Raw genomic sequence first — 19,677 nt, 5'->3', positions numbered from 1 at the left:
CTCATCACATCACTCCTCATCACATCTTATCATTCCTCATCACATCTCATAACTCCTCATCATAACACATCTCATCACTCCTCATCCCACACATCACATCATTCCTCATCACATCCCTCATCACATCTTATCATTCCTCATCACATCTCATCACTCCTCATCACATCATTCCTCATCACATCACTTAACATTACATCATTCCTCATCACATCTTATCACTCCTCATCACATCACTCTTCATTACATCTCATCACTCCTCATCAAATCACATCTCATCACATCATTCCTCATCACATCACTCCTCATTACATCTCATCACATCACTCCTCATTACATCTCATCACATCACTCCTCGGTCACATCACATCACTCCTCGGTCACATGGAGGAAATCAGCTGCTGTTCTGGAATGCCCAGCCAACTCTGCGACGTCACCGCTCACTGGCAGCCCACGTTCCCGGGTCAGCTGACCGTGACGTCACATCCCTCCGTCTTCCGCGATTGCGGCTGGTTGGTTGCCGGTGACGTGAGGCCGTGTCAGCGGCGGATGATGGCGGACAGCATCCCTCTCCAGCCTGTGCAAAAGAGGGCGGCCTACTATACAGCGGATAAGAATAAGAGGAGGTGAGATCTCCCGCCCAGCGCCGTGTATGTGAGCAGTGCTCTCCTGCAGGGATTGTCAGCGTCACCCCGTGCATGGCTCATGTCAGCAGTGTTAGAGTATGAGTAGAGAGTATGCTGTGAGCCCAGCTCAGCTTATCTTTCTGCTGTCTGTGTACCATTGGGGGGAAGTTTCCTTCACTTCCTGTCCTAGAAAGGAAACAGGAAGTTACCATAAATCTCCCAAAGTCCAGGGAAGTTTCCTTATAGCTGTTCACGGAACAGGCGGCCCACCAGAAACTCTCTTAGTACTGGTTCTGGGGACAGCGCAGACGCGCTCTCCGGGGACAGCGCAGACGCGCTCTCCGGGGACAGCGCAGACGCGCTCTCCGGGGACAGCGCAGACGCGCTCTCCGGGGACAGCGCAGACGCGCTCTCCGGGGACAGCGCTGACGCGCTCTCCGGGGACAGCGCTGACGTTTTCGGGACATCGTTGACGCGTTCTCTGGGGACAGCGTTGACGCGTTCTCTGGGGACAGCGTTGACGCGTTCTCTGGGGACAGCGTTGACGCGTTCTCTGGGGACAGCGTTGACGCGTTCTCCGGGGACAGCGCTGACGTTTTCGGGACAGCGTTGACGTGTTCTCCGGGGAGAGCTCTGACGTGCTCTCCGGGGAGAGCTCTGACGTGCTCTCCGGGGACATCGCTGACGTGCTCTCCGGGGACATCGCTGACGTGCTCTCCGGGGACATCGCTGACGCGCTCTCCGGGGACATCGCTGACGTGCTCTCCGGGGACATCGCTGACGTGCTCTCCGGGGACATCGCTGACGTGCTCTCCGGGGACATCGCTGACGCGCTCTCCGGGGACATCGCTGACGCGCTCTCCGGGGACATCGCTGACGCGCTCTCCGGGGACATCGCTGACGCGCTCTCCGGGGACAGCGTTGACGCGTTCTCCGGGGAGAGCTCTGACGCGCTCTCCGGGGACAGCGCTGACGCGCTCTCCGGGGGCAGCGCTGACGCGCTCTCCGGGGGCAGCGCTGACGCGCTCTCCGGGGGCAGCGCTGACGCGCTCTCCGGGGGCAGCGCTGACGCGTTCTCCGGGGACAGCGCTGACATTTTTGGGACAGCGCTGACATTTTTGGGACAGCGCAGACGTGCTCTCCGGGGACAGCGCAGACGTGCTCTCCGGGGACAGCGCAGACGTGCTCTCCGGGGACAGCGCAGACGTGCTGTCCGGGGACAGCGCAGACGCGCTCTCCGGGGACAGCGCAGACGCGCTCTCCGGGGACAGCGCAGACGCGCTCTCCGGGGACAGCGCTGACGCGCTCTCCGGGGACAGCGCTGACGCGCTCTCCGGGGACAGCGCTGACGCGTTCTTCGGGGACAGCGCTGACGCGTTCTCCGGGGACAGCGCTGACATTTTCGGGACAGCGTTGACGCGTTCTCCGGGGACAGCGCTGACGCGTTCTCCGGGGACAGCGCTGACGCGTTCTCCGGGGACAGCGCTGACGCGTTCTCCGGGGACAGCGCTGACGCGCTCTCCGGGGACAGCGCTGACGCGTTCTCCGGGGACAACGCTGACATTTTCGGGACAGCGCTGACGCGCTCTCCGGGGACAGCTCTGACGCGCTCTCCGGGGACAGCTCTGACGCGCTCTCCGGGGACAGCGTTGGCGCGTTCTCCGGGGACAGCGTTGGCGCGTTCTCCGGGGACAGCGCTGACGTTTTCGGGACAGCGTTGACGTGTTCTCTGGGGACTGTTGTTTAGAGCCGACGGTCGGCTTTCTTGTAATAACCGATACCACTGGAAGGCCCGAGCGACTAGCTGACACGTCACGTCAGGTTTACTGGAGCCTTAAAGGCAAAATATTTAAAAAAAAGAAGTCAGTATTCAAAACAGCCAAACTTGATATTTTGAATGCTTTTAAGCGCAAAGGAGGGACTTGGGGTCTTATAGACCTCAGACTCCTCCCATGAAAATAGCTGACACGTGACTATTGCTGTCACAAGGGATGTTACATTGATGCGCATTACACAGGCATTCCCTAAAATTGCAGCCGCATCGCGTGACTTTGAAGTTGCGGTAGTGTGAAAGGGGCCTAAGTGGTTAATCAATGTATTTATTTTGCGGTATTTAGCTAAGTTTTTGTACACTATTTTACCACAGGCTGCAGTGGAAAGTGAAACATTCCTGCCTGCATACCTGAGCTAAGGGCAGATGGATTCCTGGCAGTAAAGTCTATATGAATCTGCACCTCACTCAAGATGGCCACAACTAGAAATACCGTGACCCTTTTTTTGAAACGCAGCACACCGCAAAGCATGGTGTTTGCACTGCAGTGTGGGTGTGTTGCTTGCTACTGTAGTTGTGCATGGAGGTGCCATTGTTTTAGAATGCCATTGGACAAACCACTGATATTAGTGCTGTGTGGATTGATAAACTAATAGAATCTAATGGTTTCTGAAGATGCTGTGGGATTAGTCTATTTTATAGCATGCTGGTCACAGTTGGGCAGAAGTCTGAGTAGATACCAGAGAGGGGATATGTTGACTTCCCTCATGCTGCCATAGGTCATGCTTTTTCCAAGCGATCTGGGTGGACGTCATATGTCAGACTCGGAAACAGCCGATGACTGATCACTGTACCTGCCCATTGCTGGTACCATGTGACCGCTGTAACCAATCACAGCAGGTCACATGACAGTTATTTATAATGGATGGCTTCCTTTCAAGCCATCCATTGTATGCAATTGTGTTGCTAGCTGTGATTGGTCAGTGACATGGTACAGACTGGACCTATCACAGTCCAAAAAAAAAAACGTGTTTGAAAAATTGCTGTGCAAATACCGTGCGAGATAATGAGTTGCTATGAGTTGCATAGATGTACGTGCCTGCCTTCCAGCGGGTGGGGGGTCCGATCGGACCCCCTCCCGCTGAATACGGCGGTCCGGTTCGCTCCAGGAGCGATCCGTGATGAGGGGATGGCCGTTGGCTTCTGGCCACCCCCTCTGGATCGCTCCTGGCCAATGACAAGCTTCCTCCCACTGTGTATTGTTTACACAGGAAGGAGGAAGTGATGTCATTCTCCTCGGGGCGGTCTTTTTGACCGGACTACAAGGAGAAGACTAATAGTAAGTGCACCAAAACACTACACTGACACATAGGTACACATAGGTACACAACCCCCCCCCCCCCCAGTCACAGTGTCACTGATTGCATTGATCATTTCTTTACTGATCACTGCATTCAGTGTCAGTTGTAACAGTTAAAACTGTCAGGGCAGTTATTGTTAGGTCCAGGGTAGCCCCCTATCACCCTCCAATAAAGATTTAACCCCCTGATTGCCCCTAGAGTTAACCCTTTCACCCCCTTTTGCCAGTGTCACTAAGCGATCATTTTTCTGATCGCTGCATTAGTGTTGCTACTGTCGCTAGGTAGCTAGTTATTTTTTTAGGTTCACCGCCAGGTTTTTATAGCGCTAGGTACCCCGATATACTACCCAATAATGGTTTTAACCCCCTGATTGCCCCTAGTTAACCCTTTCACCCCCTTTTGCCAGTGTCACTAAGCGATAATTTTTCTGATCGCTGCATTAGTGTCGCTACTGTCGCTAGGTAGCTAGTTATTTTTTTAGGTTCACCGCCAGGTTTTTATAGCGCTAGGTACCCCGATATACTACCCAATAATGGTTTTAACCCCCTGATTGCCCCTAGTTAACCCTTTCACCAGCGATCACAGTATAAGTGTCACTGGTGACGCTGGTTAGCCAGTTAGTTATTTAGGTTCCCCGTCTGGTTTTTATATAGCGCCAGGGACCCCCATATACTACCTAATAAAAATTTGAACCCCCTGATTGCCCCTAGTTAACCCTTTCACCACTGATCACCGTATAAGTGTTACGGGTGACTCTGGTTAGTTTGCTCTTTATAGCATCAGGGCACCCACCATTTATTACCCAATAAAGGTTTAACCCCCTGATCACCCGGCGGGTGATATCAATTAGGTTTTAGGGTCAGGGTCTGCGTCGCCCCAGGCAGCGCTAGGTTAGTGCCAGTACCGCTAACACCCACACGCAAAGCATAAACCTCCCGTAGTGGTATAGAATCTGAACAGATCAATATCTGATCTGATCAGATCTATACTAGCGTCCCCAGCAGTTTAGGGTTACAAAAAAACGCATTGTTAGCGGGATCAGCCCAGATACCGGCTAGCACCTGCGTTTTGCCCCTCTGCCCAGCCCACCCAAGTGCAGTATCGATCGATCGCTGTCACTTACAAAACACTAAATACATAACTGCAGCGATCGCAGAGTCAGGCCTGATTCCTGCGATCGCTAACAGTTTTTTTATAGCATTTTATATTTAAATCCGGAAGGCAGTGCTTGGTTTTCGGGGTCCCGTACGTGGCTAGGCTCCCAAAAAGTCCCCCACATGTGGTATCCCCGTACTCGGGAGAAGCAGCAGAATTTATTTTGGGGTGTAATTTGACTTATGCCCATAGCATGCGTGAGCAATATATCATTTAGTGACAACTTTGTGCAAAAAAAAAAAAGTTTGTAATATTCCCACAACTTGTGGCAAAATATAAAATATTCCATGGACTCAACATGCCTCTCAGTAAATAGCTTGGGGTGTCTACTTTCCAAAATGGGGTCATTTTGGGGGGTTTTGTGCTATTTTGGCATTTTATGGCCTTCGAAACTGTGATAGGTAGTGAGGAGTGAAATCAAAAATTTGCACCCTTAGAAATCCTGAAGGTGGTGATTGGTTTTCGGGGTGCCGTGCGCGACTAGACTCCCAAAAAGTCCCACACGTGGTATCCCCATACTCGGGAGAAGTAGCGGAATATATTTTGGGGTGCAATTCCACATATAACCATGGCATGTGTGAGCAATATATCATTTAGTGACAACTTTTTGTAAACATTTTTTTTTTTTTTGTCATTATTCAATCCCTTAGGACAAAAAAAAAAAATATTCAATGGGCTCAACATACCCATCAGCAATTTCCTTGGGGTGTCTACTTTCCAAAATGGGGTCATTTGGGGGGGTTTGTACTGCCCTGCCATTTTAGCACCTCAAGAAATGAGACAGGCAGTCATAAATTAAAAGCTGTGTAAATTCCAGAAAATGTACTCTAGTTTGTAGACGCTATAACTTTTGCGCAAACCAAAAAATATACGCTTATTGACATTTTTTTTACTAAAGACATGTGGCTGAATAAATTTTGCCCTCAATGTATGACTAAAATTTAGTTTATTTGATTTTTCTTATAACAAAAAGAAGAAAATATCTTTTTTTTTCAAAATTTTCGCTCTTTTTCCATTTATATCGCAAAAAATAAAAATCGCAGAGGCAATCAAATACCATCAAAAGAAAGCTCTATTTGTGGGAAGAAAAGGACGCAAATTTCGTTTGAGTGCAATATTGCATGACCGCGCAATTACCAGTTAAAGCTTCGCAGTGCGAAATTGGAAAAAGACCTCTGGTCCTTAACCACTTCCCACCCGGCCAATGCATATATACGGCCGGGTGGGAGCCGTCTACTCCTGATAGGCCGCTCAGGAACGTCCTTCAGAAGTAGCGGGATCGCGCGCGTGCCCGCGCAGCGGCGCGATCCCGATGTGCTCGTGTCACCCGGACACGGCACATCTCAGATCGGCAGGAGGGCTCTGTGATTGGCCCTCCTGATCACATGACAGCCGTGTCCAATCACGGCCGTCATGTGATGTAAACAAACAGCCGGTTGCTAGGCAATCGGCTCTCCTCTCCTCACACGGAAGTCATCGCTGAGGAGAGGAGAGCAGAACGCTGCAGCCGGCTGATGATCAGTGAGTATGAGCTGTTTTTTACAGCTTTTTACTCACTGATCATCAGTGTAGTGTCAACACACAGCACACCACACAGTACAAACACAGTCCCCACACATGTCCCCAAAACACACATGTCCCCAAAACATACATGTCCCCAAATAATAAAAACACATGTCCCCAATAATAAAAACATGTCCCCCACATATGTCCCACTAAAATCACATGTCCCAATGATTATCTGCACACATATGTACGTGATCACCTGCACACATATGTACATGATCATTTGCGTACATATGTCCCTGATCACACAAACCAATTATTATACACTTAACGGAATTTTTTTTACCAAAAACATGTAGCAGAATACATTTTGGCTTAAATTTATGACAAAATTTGATTTTATTGGATTTCTTTTCAAATAGAAAAAAGAAAATATAGTTTTTTTTCCAAATTTCTGCTTTTTTTGCGCTTATATCGCAAAAAATAAAAAACGGAGTCGTGAATAAATAACACCAAAATAAAGCTCTATTTATGCGAACAAAATGATTACCATTTCATTTGGGTACAGTGTAGCATGACCGCGCAATTGTTATTGAAAGCGCTAGAGCGATGAAAGCTGAAAATTGGGCTGGGAAGGAAGGGGGTGAAAGTGATCTGTATTGTAGTGGTTAAGGTGTTTATTGGTCCGGGGCTGTAGTGGTTAAAAACCATATAAAATGTTTGGGGGTTCTTTGTAATTTTCTAGCAAAAAAAAAAAAAAACGATGAATTTTAAATGTAGGAGAGAAATGTCAGATTTGGCCTGGGTGTTAAGTGGTTAAGTAAAATGCTTGCATATAGCAATGTAATGAACTGCTACAGTGCCTTGAAAATTTTTCCATACACCTTGAAATTTTCCATATTTTTTCATGTTACAACCAAAAATGTCAATGCATTTTATTGGGATTTTATGTGATAGACCAACACAAAGTGGCACATAATTGTGACGTGGAAGGAAAATGAGTTTCACACTTTTTCACAAATAAATATCTGAAAAGTGTGACGAGCATTTGTATTTAGTCCCCTTTACTCTGATATACCCCTAACTAAAATCTAATGGAACCAATTGCCTTCAGAAGTCATCTAATTAGTAAATAGAGTCCACCTGTGTGTAATTTAATCCCAGTATAAATACAGCTGTTCTGTGAAGCCCTCAGATATTTGTTAGAGAGCCTTAGTGACCAAACAGCAACATGAAGCCCAAGGAACACACCAGACAGGTCAGGGATAAAGTTGTGAAAAAGTGTAAAGCAGGGTTAGGTTATATAAAAATATCCCAAGCTTTGAACATCTCATGGAGGAGCACTGTTCAATCCATCATCTGAAAATGGAAAGAGTATGACACAACTGCAAACCTACCAGGACATGGCCGTCCACCTAAACTGACAGGCTGGGCAAGGAGAGTATAAATCAGAGAAGAAGCCAAGAGGCCCATGGTAACTCTGGAGGAGCTGCAGAGATCCACAGCTCATGTAGGAGAATCTGTCCACAGGACAACTATTAGTCGTGCACTCCACAAATCTGCCTTTCATGGAAGAGTGGCAATTAGAAAGCCATAAGAAGCCCAGTTTGCAAGTAGCCCTGTGTGGGACTCAACAAACATGTGTGGCAGAAAACTAACACTGCACATCACCCTGAACACACCATCCTCACTGTGAAACATGGTGATGGCAGCATCATGTTGTGTGGGGGTGCTTTTTTCAGCAGGGACAGAGAAGATGTGTGAAGCCAAATACAGGGCAATCTTAGAAGAAAACCTGTTAGAGTCTGCAAAAGACTTGAGACTGGGGTGGAGGTTCACCTTCCAGCAGGACAACGACCCTAAACATACAGCCAGAGCTACAATGGAGTGTTAGAATGGCCCAGTCAAAGTCCAGACCTAAATCCAATTAAGAATCTGTGGCAATACTTTAAAATGGCTGTTCACAGATGTTCTCCATCCAATCTGACAGAGCTTGAGCTATTTTGCAAAGAAGAATGGGAAAAAATGTCACTCTCTAGATGTGCAAAGTTGGTAGAGACATACATAAAAAGACTTGCAGCTGTAATTGCAGCAAAATATGGTTCTTTATTGACTCAGAGGGGCTGAATACAAATGCACACCACACCTTTCACATATTTATTTGTAAAAAAATTTGAGAACCATTTAGAATTTTCTTTCCACTTCACAATTATGTGCCAATTTGTGTTGGTCTATCATGTAAAATCCCAATTAAATACATTTATGTTTTTGGTTGTAACATGACAAAATTTAGAAAATTTCAAGGTGTATAAATAACTTTTCAAGTCAGTGTGTGTGCAAGCATAATGTGTAAAAAAAAATAAAAATAAATAATCTGATAATTTCCCCAGAGTAGTACAATGTTACTATTGTAACATTATATCGCTCTGGTCAAAGTGTGTTAACCACTTGACCACTGGGCACTTAAACACCCTTAATAACCAGACCAATTTTCAGCTTTCAGTGCTCTCACAATTTGAATGACAATTACTCAGTCATGCAACACTGTACCCATATGAAATCTTTGTCCTTTTTTTCACACAAATAAAGCTTTCTTTTGGTGGTATTTGATCACCTCTGGGTTTTTATTTTTTGCGCTATAAATGAAAAAATACCGAAAATTCTGTAAAAAAAAAAAATGCATTTTTCTTAATTTCTATAAAAATTTTTTGCAAATCAGTCATTTTTCTTCATAAATTTGGCCAAAAATGTATACTGCTAAATAGCTTTAGTAAAAATAACCCAACTTAGTGGATATTATTTATTCTACGTGAAAGTTATAGTGTCTATAAGCTATGGTGCCAATCGCTGAAAATGTATCAATTTGATCACACCTGATGTACTGACAGCCTATCTCATTTCTTGAGACCCTAACAAGCCAGTAAAGTACAAAAAACAAAACAAATGGCCCCTTGTTGGAAAGTAGACATTCCAAGGTATTTAGTACGAGGCACAGTTCGTTTTTTGAAGTTGTCATTTTTTCCCACAATTCTTTGCAAAATGAAGATTTTTTTTTTAGTTTAATTTTTTTTCACACCAAATTGTCATTATAACAGGTTATTTCTCTCACACGGCATGTACATTCCACAAATGAAACCCCAAAATATATTCTGCTGCTCCTCCTGAGTACAGCGATACCACATGTGTGAGACTTTTAAACAGCCTGGCCACATACAGAGGCCCAACATTGAAGTAGCAACTTCAGGCGTTCTAGGAGCATAAATTACACATCTAATATCTCAACCACCTATTACATTTTTGAAGGCCCTGGAGCACCAGGACAATGGAAATGCCCACAAAGTGACCCTATTTTGGAAAGCAAACACCCCAACGTATAATATATGAGGCATAATGAGTCTTTGGAACGGTTCATTTTTTTCCCAAAGTTTTTGGAAAATGTGGAAAAAAAATTAAAATGCATTTTTTTACAAAAAGTTGTCAATTTATAAGATATTTCCAACACATAGCATGTACATAGCAAAAATGACACCCCAAAATATATTCTGCTACTCCTCCTGAGTATGGCGATACCACATGTGTGAGACTTTTACACAGCCTGGCCACATAGAGGCCCAACATCCAAGAAGCACCATCAGGTGTTCTAGGAACATAAATTGCGCATCCAATTTCCTTACAATCTATCACATTTTTGAAGGCCCTTCATATTTCTAACATAGCACGTACATACCAAGAAGTACACCCTAAAATACATTCTGCTGAGTAAGGGGTAAACAAAAAATTACCTGTGGGTTTAGTAGTCCAATTGTCGACAGGAGGAGAGCCCTGATTTAGGCAGCAGGCAGGGACGTGGTCAGCGACGGTGAATGTAATTGTCCAGGCAGCAGGCAGGGCAATGGTAGTAAGCAGGAACATGGTCCAAGTAGCAGGCCATGAAATAATGGGGACAGGGGTAGAGGCTTCTCCCGCCCAAATCTCTTTGAAGCCTCAGAGTCTCCAGACCCTAATCCGGGAATGAGAAAACTAAAAAATTTGTTTTCCTCATCCAGAGAAAACAATTCTGGAGCCCCTCACATATGTGAGACCCCTTTCTTCCCACTAGCATAGCAGGGTAAAAGATCAATCCAAGAGGCAGGCAAAAAACGTGGTCAAACAGTCCATGGTCAGTTCCAGAGCAGGCAGAGGTGGGTACAGTTTAGTGTTAGGCAGAAGCGTGGTCGTATAACAGGCCAGGGTCAGTTCGGGAGAAGGCAGAAGTATATTTAGCGTTAGGCAGAAGCTTGGTCGTATAACAGGCCAGGGTCGGTTTCGGAGAAGGCAGAGGTATGTACAGTTCAGTGCAGTGGCATAAGGGGTGTGGAGGAAAATGACAGGAAATGAGAATTATGTTTACCACACTTCCCTAATAATGTAGAGAAGTATGGTAATGGCGGAAACATTCACCTATACAGAGGCCTGGTTGGGAAGGACAATCGGGACAATAAAATGTGGTGTATCTTCTAATTCCTCCACTGGAGCACACCTGGCATTTCTTCTGACGTCTGCAGCCTGTTTCAGGGGGGGGGGGGGATTTTGTCAGGAAAGTGGCGCTCGTGGAGTCTGCTCACACAATCAGAGTGAATAGTTTCTGGTGGGCTTTCAGAGTACAAAAGGGTGGAAATAACTTCTTCTTGGTAGTACAGATAGGATATGGGGTTTTCTGTGGATTTTTGGTAAATAACATAAGTGTTATACATGGCCAAACTGAAAAAATAAATGGATACTTTTTTATACCAGTGGTGGGATTTTCTTGTGGGAAGGTAGGGTTCAATCATCTGATCGTTGAAGTCCACTTCCCCCATAAACAGATTATAATTGTAGATGCAGGCTGGTTTCTGGATTGGGCCGTTTCTTCTGGAGACTTCTATGTAGTTGTCATTATGGATTGTTGTCAGCATGTGGACGTTTCGTTTGTCCCTCCACTTGACAGCCACTGTCCCACATGCTGGGATGTCTCTCCGGTGAAGATTGCGGAAGAGGGGCAAGCTAGTATAAAAGTTATCTACATAAAGATGGTATCCCTTTCCAAGGAGTGGATAGACAAGCTGCCAGACCACTCTTCCATTGGCTTCAATGTACTCTGGGCATTCAGGGTGGTGCAGTTGGGAGTCCTTCCCTTCGTACACCAGGAAGGAGTAGATGTACCCCGTGGCTTGGTCACAAAGTTTGTACATTTTAACCCCATATCAGGCCCTTTTGCTGGGGATAAACTGTTTGATGCCAAGCCTGCCTGAGAATATTACAAGGGACTCATCCACGGAAATATTCTGTTCGGGGGGATATATTTGGGGAATTTTTTTCAGAGAAATAATTTAGGAGTGGCCGTATTTTAAATGGCTTATCAAAAGCTGGGTCATTTCGGGGAGGGCACTGGGTGTTGTCATTGTAGTGGAGGAACTGCATAATCATTAGGTATCGTGATCTTGGCATAAGGGATGAGAAGAGTGGCATGTGGTGGACAGGTTTGGTAGACCAATAGGAGTACAATTGTTTTTTCATTGGTGTTCACCTGGACACCTGGCTGGGCGGTGAAGGGGGGGATATTTACTTCTCCGGAATTAGAGGCTGGTGAGACTGCACTGCAGAGCACTGTGGTGGCACTGATGGGGCACTGCAGTGGTGCAGGTGGCACTGATGGGGCACAGGTGGCACTGATGTGCACTATAGTGGCTTTGGTTGCACTTGTGTGGCACTGATTAGCACACAGGGGGCACTGGTGGGCACAGGCAGGACTGGTGGGCTCAGGCAGCACTGATGTGGCGCAGATGAGCACTGATGGGCACTGGTGTGGCACAGAGGTGGCACAGATGATAGATGGCACTGTTGTGGCACTATTGGGCACTGATGGGCACTGATAGAACTCACAGTTTTTCACATGATTGCTCTCCTCTCCTCTCACGCTGGATCAGTGTGAGGAGAGGAGAGCTATGAACTTATGATGACCCCCGCTAGCTGCATTGTTTACATTGGTGATCGCTCTGTCATTGGTCCCGTGAACCCGGCGAGCACGGATATTCTGGTGTGCGCGCCCCAGGGGGCGCCTGGGAACGATTCTCCGGGAGGACGTCATATGATGGCCTCTCAGAGATAACAAACCAACCTGTAGCCGTCATTCGGCTATAGGCCGGTTATTAAGTGGTTAAAAACCGTAACCAGTCAGTGTCCCTAATCACCGCCACACCAGTTATATGACACTGTACTGTACTGGTGACAATATGTAAAAAAATAATTATTATTTCTTTATTTTCCAAAAAATTACAACTTCAAAGAACCCGCCATGCCTCTTAATAAATACCTTGGACTGTCTACTTTCCAAAAAGGGGTGATTTAGGGGATATCTGTACTGTCCTGTATTTTTGTGCCTCAAGAAGTGAGATAGCCGCCAGTACATCAGAATTGATCAATTTTCAGATTTATTCCATAAATTGTGGACTATTTTCACCAAAGAAATGTAGCAGAATAAATTTTGGCCTACATTTATGAAGAAATTTATTTATTTGCAATATTTTATAACAGAAACTAAGAAACTTTTTTTATTTTTATTTTTCAAAATTTTCATTCTTTTTATATTTATTTAGCCAAAAAAAAAAAAAAACTTAGTGGTGATTAAATACCACCAACTGAGAGCTCTATTTGTGTGAACAAAGTGATAAAAATTTATTTTGGGTATAGTGTTGCATGACCGCGCAATTCAAAGTGCAACAGTGCTGAAAGCTTTAAATTGGCCTGGGCATAAAGGGACTAAAAGTGCCCTGTATTGACGTAGTTAAAGAGCAGGTCGGGAAGCCGGCCACCATGTCCTTAACAACGAATGACTCATCAGATGTCAGTGGGATTTTACCCTGGCAGCTGAATGTAGAAAAAAATATACCGGCAATAAAGAATCGTGTAAACGCCGTAGGGGTCTCCCCCCCCCCCCCCAATCCATACCAGTCCTTTTGGGTCTAGTACAGATTTTAAGGGAAACCCCACTCCAAAAAAAAAAAAAAACGGCATGGGCCCCCCTCAAAATCCATACCAGACCCTTATCCGAGCATGCAGCCTGGCAGGCCAGGAAAGGGGTTGAACGAGCAAGCCGCTCCCCTTTTCTGAACCATACCAGGCCACATATAGTATATAACACTATATAGTGTTTTATTTATTTACATCACACTGTTTGACCTTCTTGTCAAGGAGGTCTTGGCCTTCTGGTAAGAGCATATCCCATTTGTTTGGTGGTGGTTGACCCCTGCGGTGGAGGCAGTGTAAATCATTTCATCTTTGATCCTTGGTTGCAAGATCTACTACCTCTTTTTCATCACCATTTATAGGACTGATTGAACTTGGATTGAATTCATGTTTGAACACTTTTTTTTTTTTAATATCTTATGTTTTGTTTTCAACTTTGGTAGTGCAACACGCTTTTTTTAAAATAATTTTATTTGTGATAAATATCTCACAGATGTGATTGCAGCTTTCTAATGCTTGTGACTTAAGGCTGACATAAGCACAATCCATTTATTTATTTTTTGGTTTATACCAGGCCACATGCCCTCAACATGGGTGGAGGGGGTGTTAATCGGGACAAGGGCCTATTCCCCACAACCCTGGGCAGTGGTTGTGGGAGTCTGAAGGCAGGGGGCTTATTGTAATCTGGAAGCCCCCAGATCCCAGCCCCCCCATGTGAATGAGTATGGGGTAAATTGTACCACTACTTATTCACCAAAAAAGTGTCAGAAATAAAAACATACACACACACAGTTTTTGACAATTCCTTTATTATCCACTTGCCGACCAGCTGCCGCAAATATACTGCGGCAGGGTGGTTCTATTGCACAAATCGCTGTACTGTAATAACTATAGCAGGGCAGGCATGCAATGTCAGCCACCTGCGATTGCTCCACAGAGAGGCAGAACAGGGATCTGCCAGTGCAAACAAAGCAGATTCCCATTCTGACAGGGGAGTAGAGGGCGATTGTCTGTCTGTTCCTAGTGATCAGGAACGGATCGGTGTTTTTTTGTTTATAGCGCAAAAAATAAACACAGAGGTGATCAAATACCACCAAAAGAAAGCTCTATTTGTGGGAAAAAAAGGACATCAATCTTGTTTTGGTACAGTGTCGCATGACCGCACAATTGTCTCTTAAAGCGACACAGTGCTGTATTGCAAAAATGGCCTGATCATTAAGGGGGTAAATCCTTCCAGGGCTGAAGTGATTGTTTTTTTTATTTTTCAATGTCCCCCGATGTAGATCCATCGTCAATCACGGCCACCGCCAGGCCCAAAAAAGAAACAAAATAAGCTCCAGCTGCGATGAAGGCTATCGCCATCTGCCTGCTCTGCCATGTAACAGTTCTTAATTAGGTAAGGGGCGGGGCCACCTGGCAGTGTCTCCTGGTGGCACCGTCACCTGTGACGTCACCGACTGGTGCATGCTGGGTTGGTGACCCCAAGGGGACAGTGCCACCCAGTGAGGGGGCCAGGTCACCCCGCCCCTTATCTATTTTAGAACTGGCAGACAGCGGTAGTCTTTGTCGCAGGCGGAGCTTTTTTATTTAATTTTTTCGGGTTTGGAGGTGGGTGGCGTGATTGATGATGGATCTACATCGGGGGACATATGTTTTTTTATTTTTAATATAGGAATCATTAAAAACTTTTTTTTCTTTTTTGACACTTTTTTTGGGAGTGAGTAGGGGTACAATGTACCCCAAACTCATTCACATGGGGGGGCGGGATCTGGGGACCCCTTGTTAAAGGGGGCTTCGTGATTCTAATAAGCCTGCCGTGGACCCCCACAACTACTGTCCAGGGTTGTGGGGAAGAAGCCCTTATCCCCATCAACATGGGTACATGTGGTCTGGTGTGCTTCAGGAGGGGGGACATCTTGCTTTCCTGCCTTTCCTGGCCCTCCAGGCTGCATGCTCAGATAAGGGTCTGGTATAGATTTTGGGGGGTGACCCCACGCCATTAAAAAAATTGGTGTGGGGGTTTCCCTCAATATCCATACCAGACCTAAGGGTCTGGTAAGGATTTGAGAGGAGGGGACCCCACAACGTTTTTTGTTTCGGATCAAATTCATGCTCAAAACTGATCTGATGTGCCATTCAACGCAGTGCTCAAAAAAACGCACAGGATTCTTTCCAAATTTGCAGTGAATTTGCACTGTCGCTGCACCAGACATATGTAAACAGGCTCCATAGAATGCCAGTTTAATTCACTTCATGCAACTTGGATACGGTTCAAAATGCATCCAATTTGCACATTTGTCAATGCAGCCTTAGGCTTTTCTTCCACTTGATGCATGCAGAAACAAAATTAAAATTAATTCACAATACCTAACACACAATCTTAGTTGTGCTCTGAGAAAGGAGGTCTGTCCTCTGAAGCGTGTAAGTTTCTCCATTGTGTGGCATCGATGGGGATGCCCATCTCACTTGCTGGATTGCTGCTATTGTGTAGCTTGATTTTATTCTGCTTTTGTGAGTATTAACATTATCATTTTATGATTTTACAATAAATAATTTTGAAGGTAATGCATTAGGCATTTGCGACCTCTTGTACATGTTTTCACAATGTTAGCTGTCTTTACACAAGAAAATACAAGAGCACTGATACATAAAGGCCCAGTACATTGCAACCTGTCACTTCATTGCTCCTGAGGAGAACTGACATTAAATCATTTAACCACTTCCCGTCCGGCCTATAGCAAAATGACAGCTGTGCGGTGGTTGTTATCCTGGCCGGGCATCATATGACGTCCATCAAGATAACAGCCGCCACGTGCCCATGGGAGCGCGCATCGTGGTGATCGGTGGTGCAGCGTGTCAGCTACACCAATCTCATTAAAGAGCCTTTGACGGAGGCTCTTTACCACATGATCAGCCATGTCCAATCACGGCTGATAACGATTTAAACAGGAAGAGCCGTTGATTGGCTTTTCCTCACTTGTGTCTGACAGACGCGAGTAGAGGAGAGCTGATCGGCAGCTCTCCTGACCGGGGAGGAGGGGGGGAGGAGGAGATCTGTGCTGTTTGTTTATCAGCGCATCCCACCCAGGACCACCAGGGTGACCATCCACATTGGACCACCAGGGAAATGCAAATCTGTGCCCAGGCAGCTGACAATCAGTGTCCACTTACATTGGGTACCACTGCCAGTGCCACCAGGGATGCATATCAGTGCTACGTATCATTGCCCATCAGTGCCCAGCAATGCCGCCTATCAGTGCCACCCATAAGTACCCATCTTTGCAGCCTTTCAGTGCCCGCCAGTGCTGCATATCAGTGACCATCGTCGGTGCCAGCCAGTGCCTGCTCATTGGTGCCGCCTTATCAGTGCCCATCAGTGAAGGAGAAAACTTACTTACAAAATTTTATAACAGAAACAAAAGTAAAACTTTTTTTATTTTTTTGGGGCTTTTTTTATTTTAGCAAAAAATAAAAACCGCAGAGATGATCAAATACCACCAAAAGAAAGCTCTATTTGTGGGAACAAAATTATAACAATTCTGTTTGGGTACAGTATAGCATGAGTGCGCTATTGTTTTTTAATTGGTGACAGTGCAGAAAGCTGAGAATTGGCTTGGGCAGGAAGGTGGGGGGGGGGGGGGGAAGTGCCTGGTATTGAAGTGGTTAAAATTGCATGCACAGTGCTGCTACAGTTTGTGCTAGAAACCTTTTTATTTTTCATTCTGTTGGAGTTTTCCAATAGTAGAGATATTTTTCTAGGTGTAGCAGCACAGTATTTAGCATTAAAAACTCGGAAAAGCTGCTTTCCGAAAGGCTTCCCTGATTTTAGGGGGAAAAAAGTGAGTGTTGTACGCCGATAAATACGATATTGAAGAGAAGAATAAGGAAAGGAGAAGGAAAAAAAAAAAGGGGGGGGGGGGAGGGTCAGCCAGAGGTGAATCACAAGGGAGATATATCTCTTATCCATGGATCCCATATCACATAGAATTTCTTGGTATTATTGCGGAGAATACAGGTGAGTCGATCATTAACCATGATCCAGTTAAAGTGGTTGTAAACCCTTACAACACACTTTGACCTACAGGTAAGCCTAGATTAAGGCTTACCTGTAGGTCCAAGAAATATCTCCTAAACCTATACGGTTTAGGAGATATTTGCCCGAAGACAGGCACCACTGTCTACGGTGCATGCACCGTAGACAGCGGAGCGCAGGCGCACTGAGCGCGGAATTTTCAACGACGGAGCTGCCACGCGTGTCGGCTCCCGTGCGCATGTGCAGGAGTGACGTCATCGCGGCTTCGCCGAATGACAGCGGTGGAGCTGCGAGACCCCACCAAGAAGATGGATGCGCCGGACTACAGGGGACAGCGGTGACTTCGCTGGCTCCTGTGTCAGGTAAGTGACACACAATGGGCTACTATGCGATGCATAGTAGTCCATTATGCTTTGCCTTTACAGGGAATGAAAGAGGAAGAAAACCCATCAGGGTTTACTTCCTCTTTAAGCTTATTCTTCAGAGTCAATGGGAACCATCGGCTGCTTTCAGTATTTAGCAATGGTTATTCTGGCAGCTAAGATTATGTATATAATTAGCTTCAAGGATTTTTTAGGGACTCCTTCAGGAAGTTTTTGAAAGTGCAGTTTCTGGGGATCTACGGATATTAATCCCAGTCACTGGGTACATCAGGTTGAATATACGAATCCAAAATCTAGTGGTCGTTGGACACTGCCACCAAATGTGGTAAATCGTACCCACTTGGCCACACCGTCTAAAGCACATGGGAGATGCAGATGGATGCATCTTAGCTATCCTGGTTGGTACTAAATACCAGCAAAGGAGAGTTTTATAATTACCTTCAATTAGTGTTGTGTTAATGGATACTTTAGATAAAACATAAGCTATGTCTTGCCAGTCAGTTCAAAAGTGGCATTCAAATCCCGCTCCCATTGAGTGATGTAGGGGAGTTTAGTATTTGGGTCAGTAATAGTGGCATATACTGCAGATATTCGTCCCCGTAGGAAATCCTTCGTTTAACAAGATAGTTCAAAATTTGTAAGTGTAAGAGGTCCAGCTAATAAGTTGAATTTAGTACGTATAAAGGAAATAAGTTGATTATACCTAAACAATTCACTAGAGGGCATCTGCATTGTATCTTTAAAATGTTGCAAAAAGTGAAGTTGATTTCCATCAAGATAGTCACCTATCTAAGGAGTCCCTTACTGAGCCACCATTGAAATAACCATGGAGTCAGGTCGGGGGAGAATTCTGGATTACAGAAGAAAGAGGCTAGCGGGGTATGTGGAGATGATAGCGATTTACGGTGTCGCACCCTGTCCCAAACCACTAGGGAGTGAGACAGGGTGGGGCACAAAATAGGGGAGCGAAGTTGGCTCGGCAGCCACATTAAGGAGTCGATGGCAAAAGGGTGGCTTGAGAGAGCTTAAATAGAGACCCAGAGGGGTGGAGACCCCTTAGCCGTTGTGTAGGAAAGTTGTGTTATTTGAGCTGCTTGATAGTAAGCTTGTAGATTGTGGAGGCCAAGCCCACCACACGATTTTGGGGCATGTAACGCCAATTTGTTCATGCAAGGCTTTTTATTACCCCAAATAAAGCGGAGAACATCCGATTGTAGTCGTCGTAGATCTCCCCTTGGGGATGCTATAACTTTTGCGCGACCCAATCAATATACGCTCATTGTGATATATATATATATATATATATATATATATATATATTTTTTTTTTACCAAAAATATGTAGAAGAATATATATCCGCCTAAACCGATGAAATTAAAAATTGACATTCTTTTTTTGTTTATAGCACAAACATTAAAAAATGCAGAGTTGATCAAATACCACCAAAAGAAAGCTCTATTTGTGGGGAAAAGGGTGAAAATGGAATTTAGGTACAGTGCAGCAAAAGTGCTCTGGTCAGGAAGGGGGTCAAATCTTCTGGGGCTGAAGCAGTTAAATAAAAATTTGGATCTCTGAGTGTGATGATATGTACCAGATTCAACCTCTAATTGTATAAATAATGGTATTTACACTGACTACTTTACTCAGTACTTTTTACATTGTTGCAAAGTGTTATTTCTTCAGTGTTGTCACATGAAAATATATAATAAAATATTTACATAAATTTGAGGAATGCACTCACTTTTGTGAGATACTGTATGTATCTGTATACTGTATATCTGACCGCTGGGAACGAGAGACATAACGGCCATTTGTGTGTGTAAACGCACAAATCCTGGTTCTGTCAGGAGAGGAGAGCCAG

General features: G+C 45.3%; 1 protein-coding gene across 2 annotated transcripts in view; it reads left to right on the top strand.

Annotated features, from left to right (window-relative positions):
• Positions 1-473: 473 nt before the first annotated feature.
• Positions 474-19,677, top strand: part of ATP9B (ATPase phospholipid transporting 9B (putative)) — a 534,623-nt gene continuing 515,419 nt past the window's right edge. For both annotated transcript variants that reach the window (XM_077492334.1, XM_077492333.1), the window contains exon 1: positions 474-623. In XM_077492334.1, coding sequence (XP_077348460.1) covers positions 547-623 — 77 coding nt within the window. In that variant the 5' untranslated portion in view covers positions 474-546. The remainder of the gene's footprint in view (positions 624-19,677) is intronic.

The sequence above is a fragment of the Lithobates pipiens genome, unplaced genomic scaffold (assembly GCF_037356315.1).
Source record: "Lithobates pipiens isolate NorthernLeopardFrog02 unplaced genomic scaffold, aLitPip1_a1.2 Scaffold_19, whole genome shotgun sequence".
In the NCBI taxonomy this organism is placed as follows: domain Eukaryota; kingdom Metazoa; phylum Chordata; class Amphibia; order Anura; family Ranidae; genus Lithobates; species Lithobates pipiens.
Note: the sequence above shows the minus strand (reverse complement) of the source record. Positions and strands in the feature narration are given on the sequence as shown.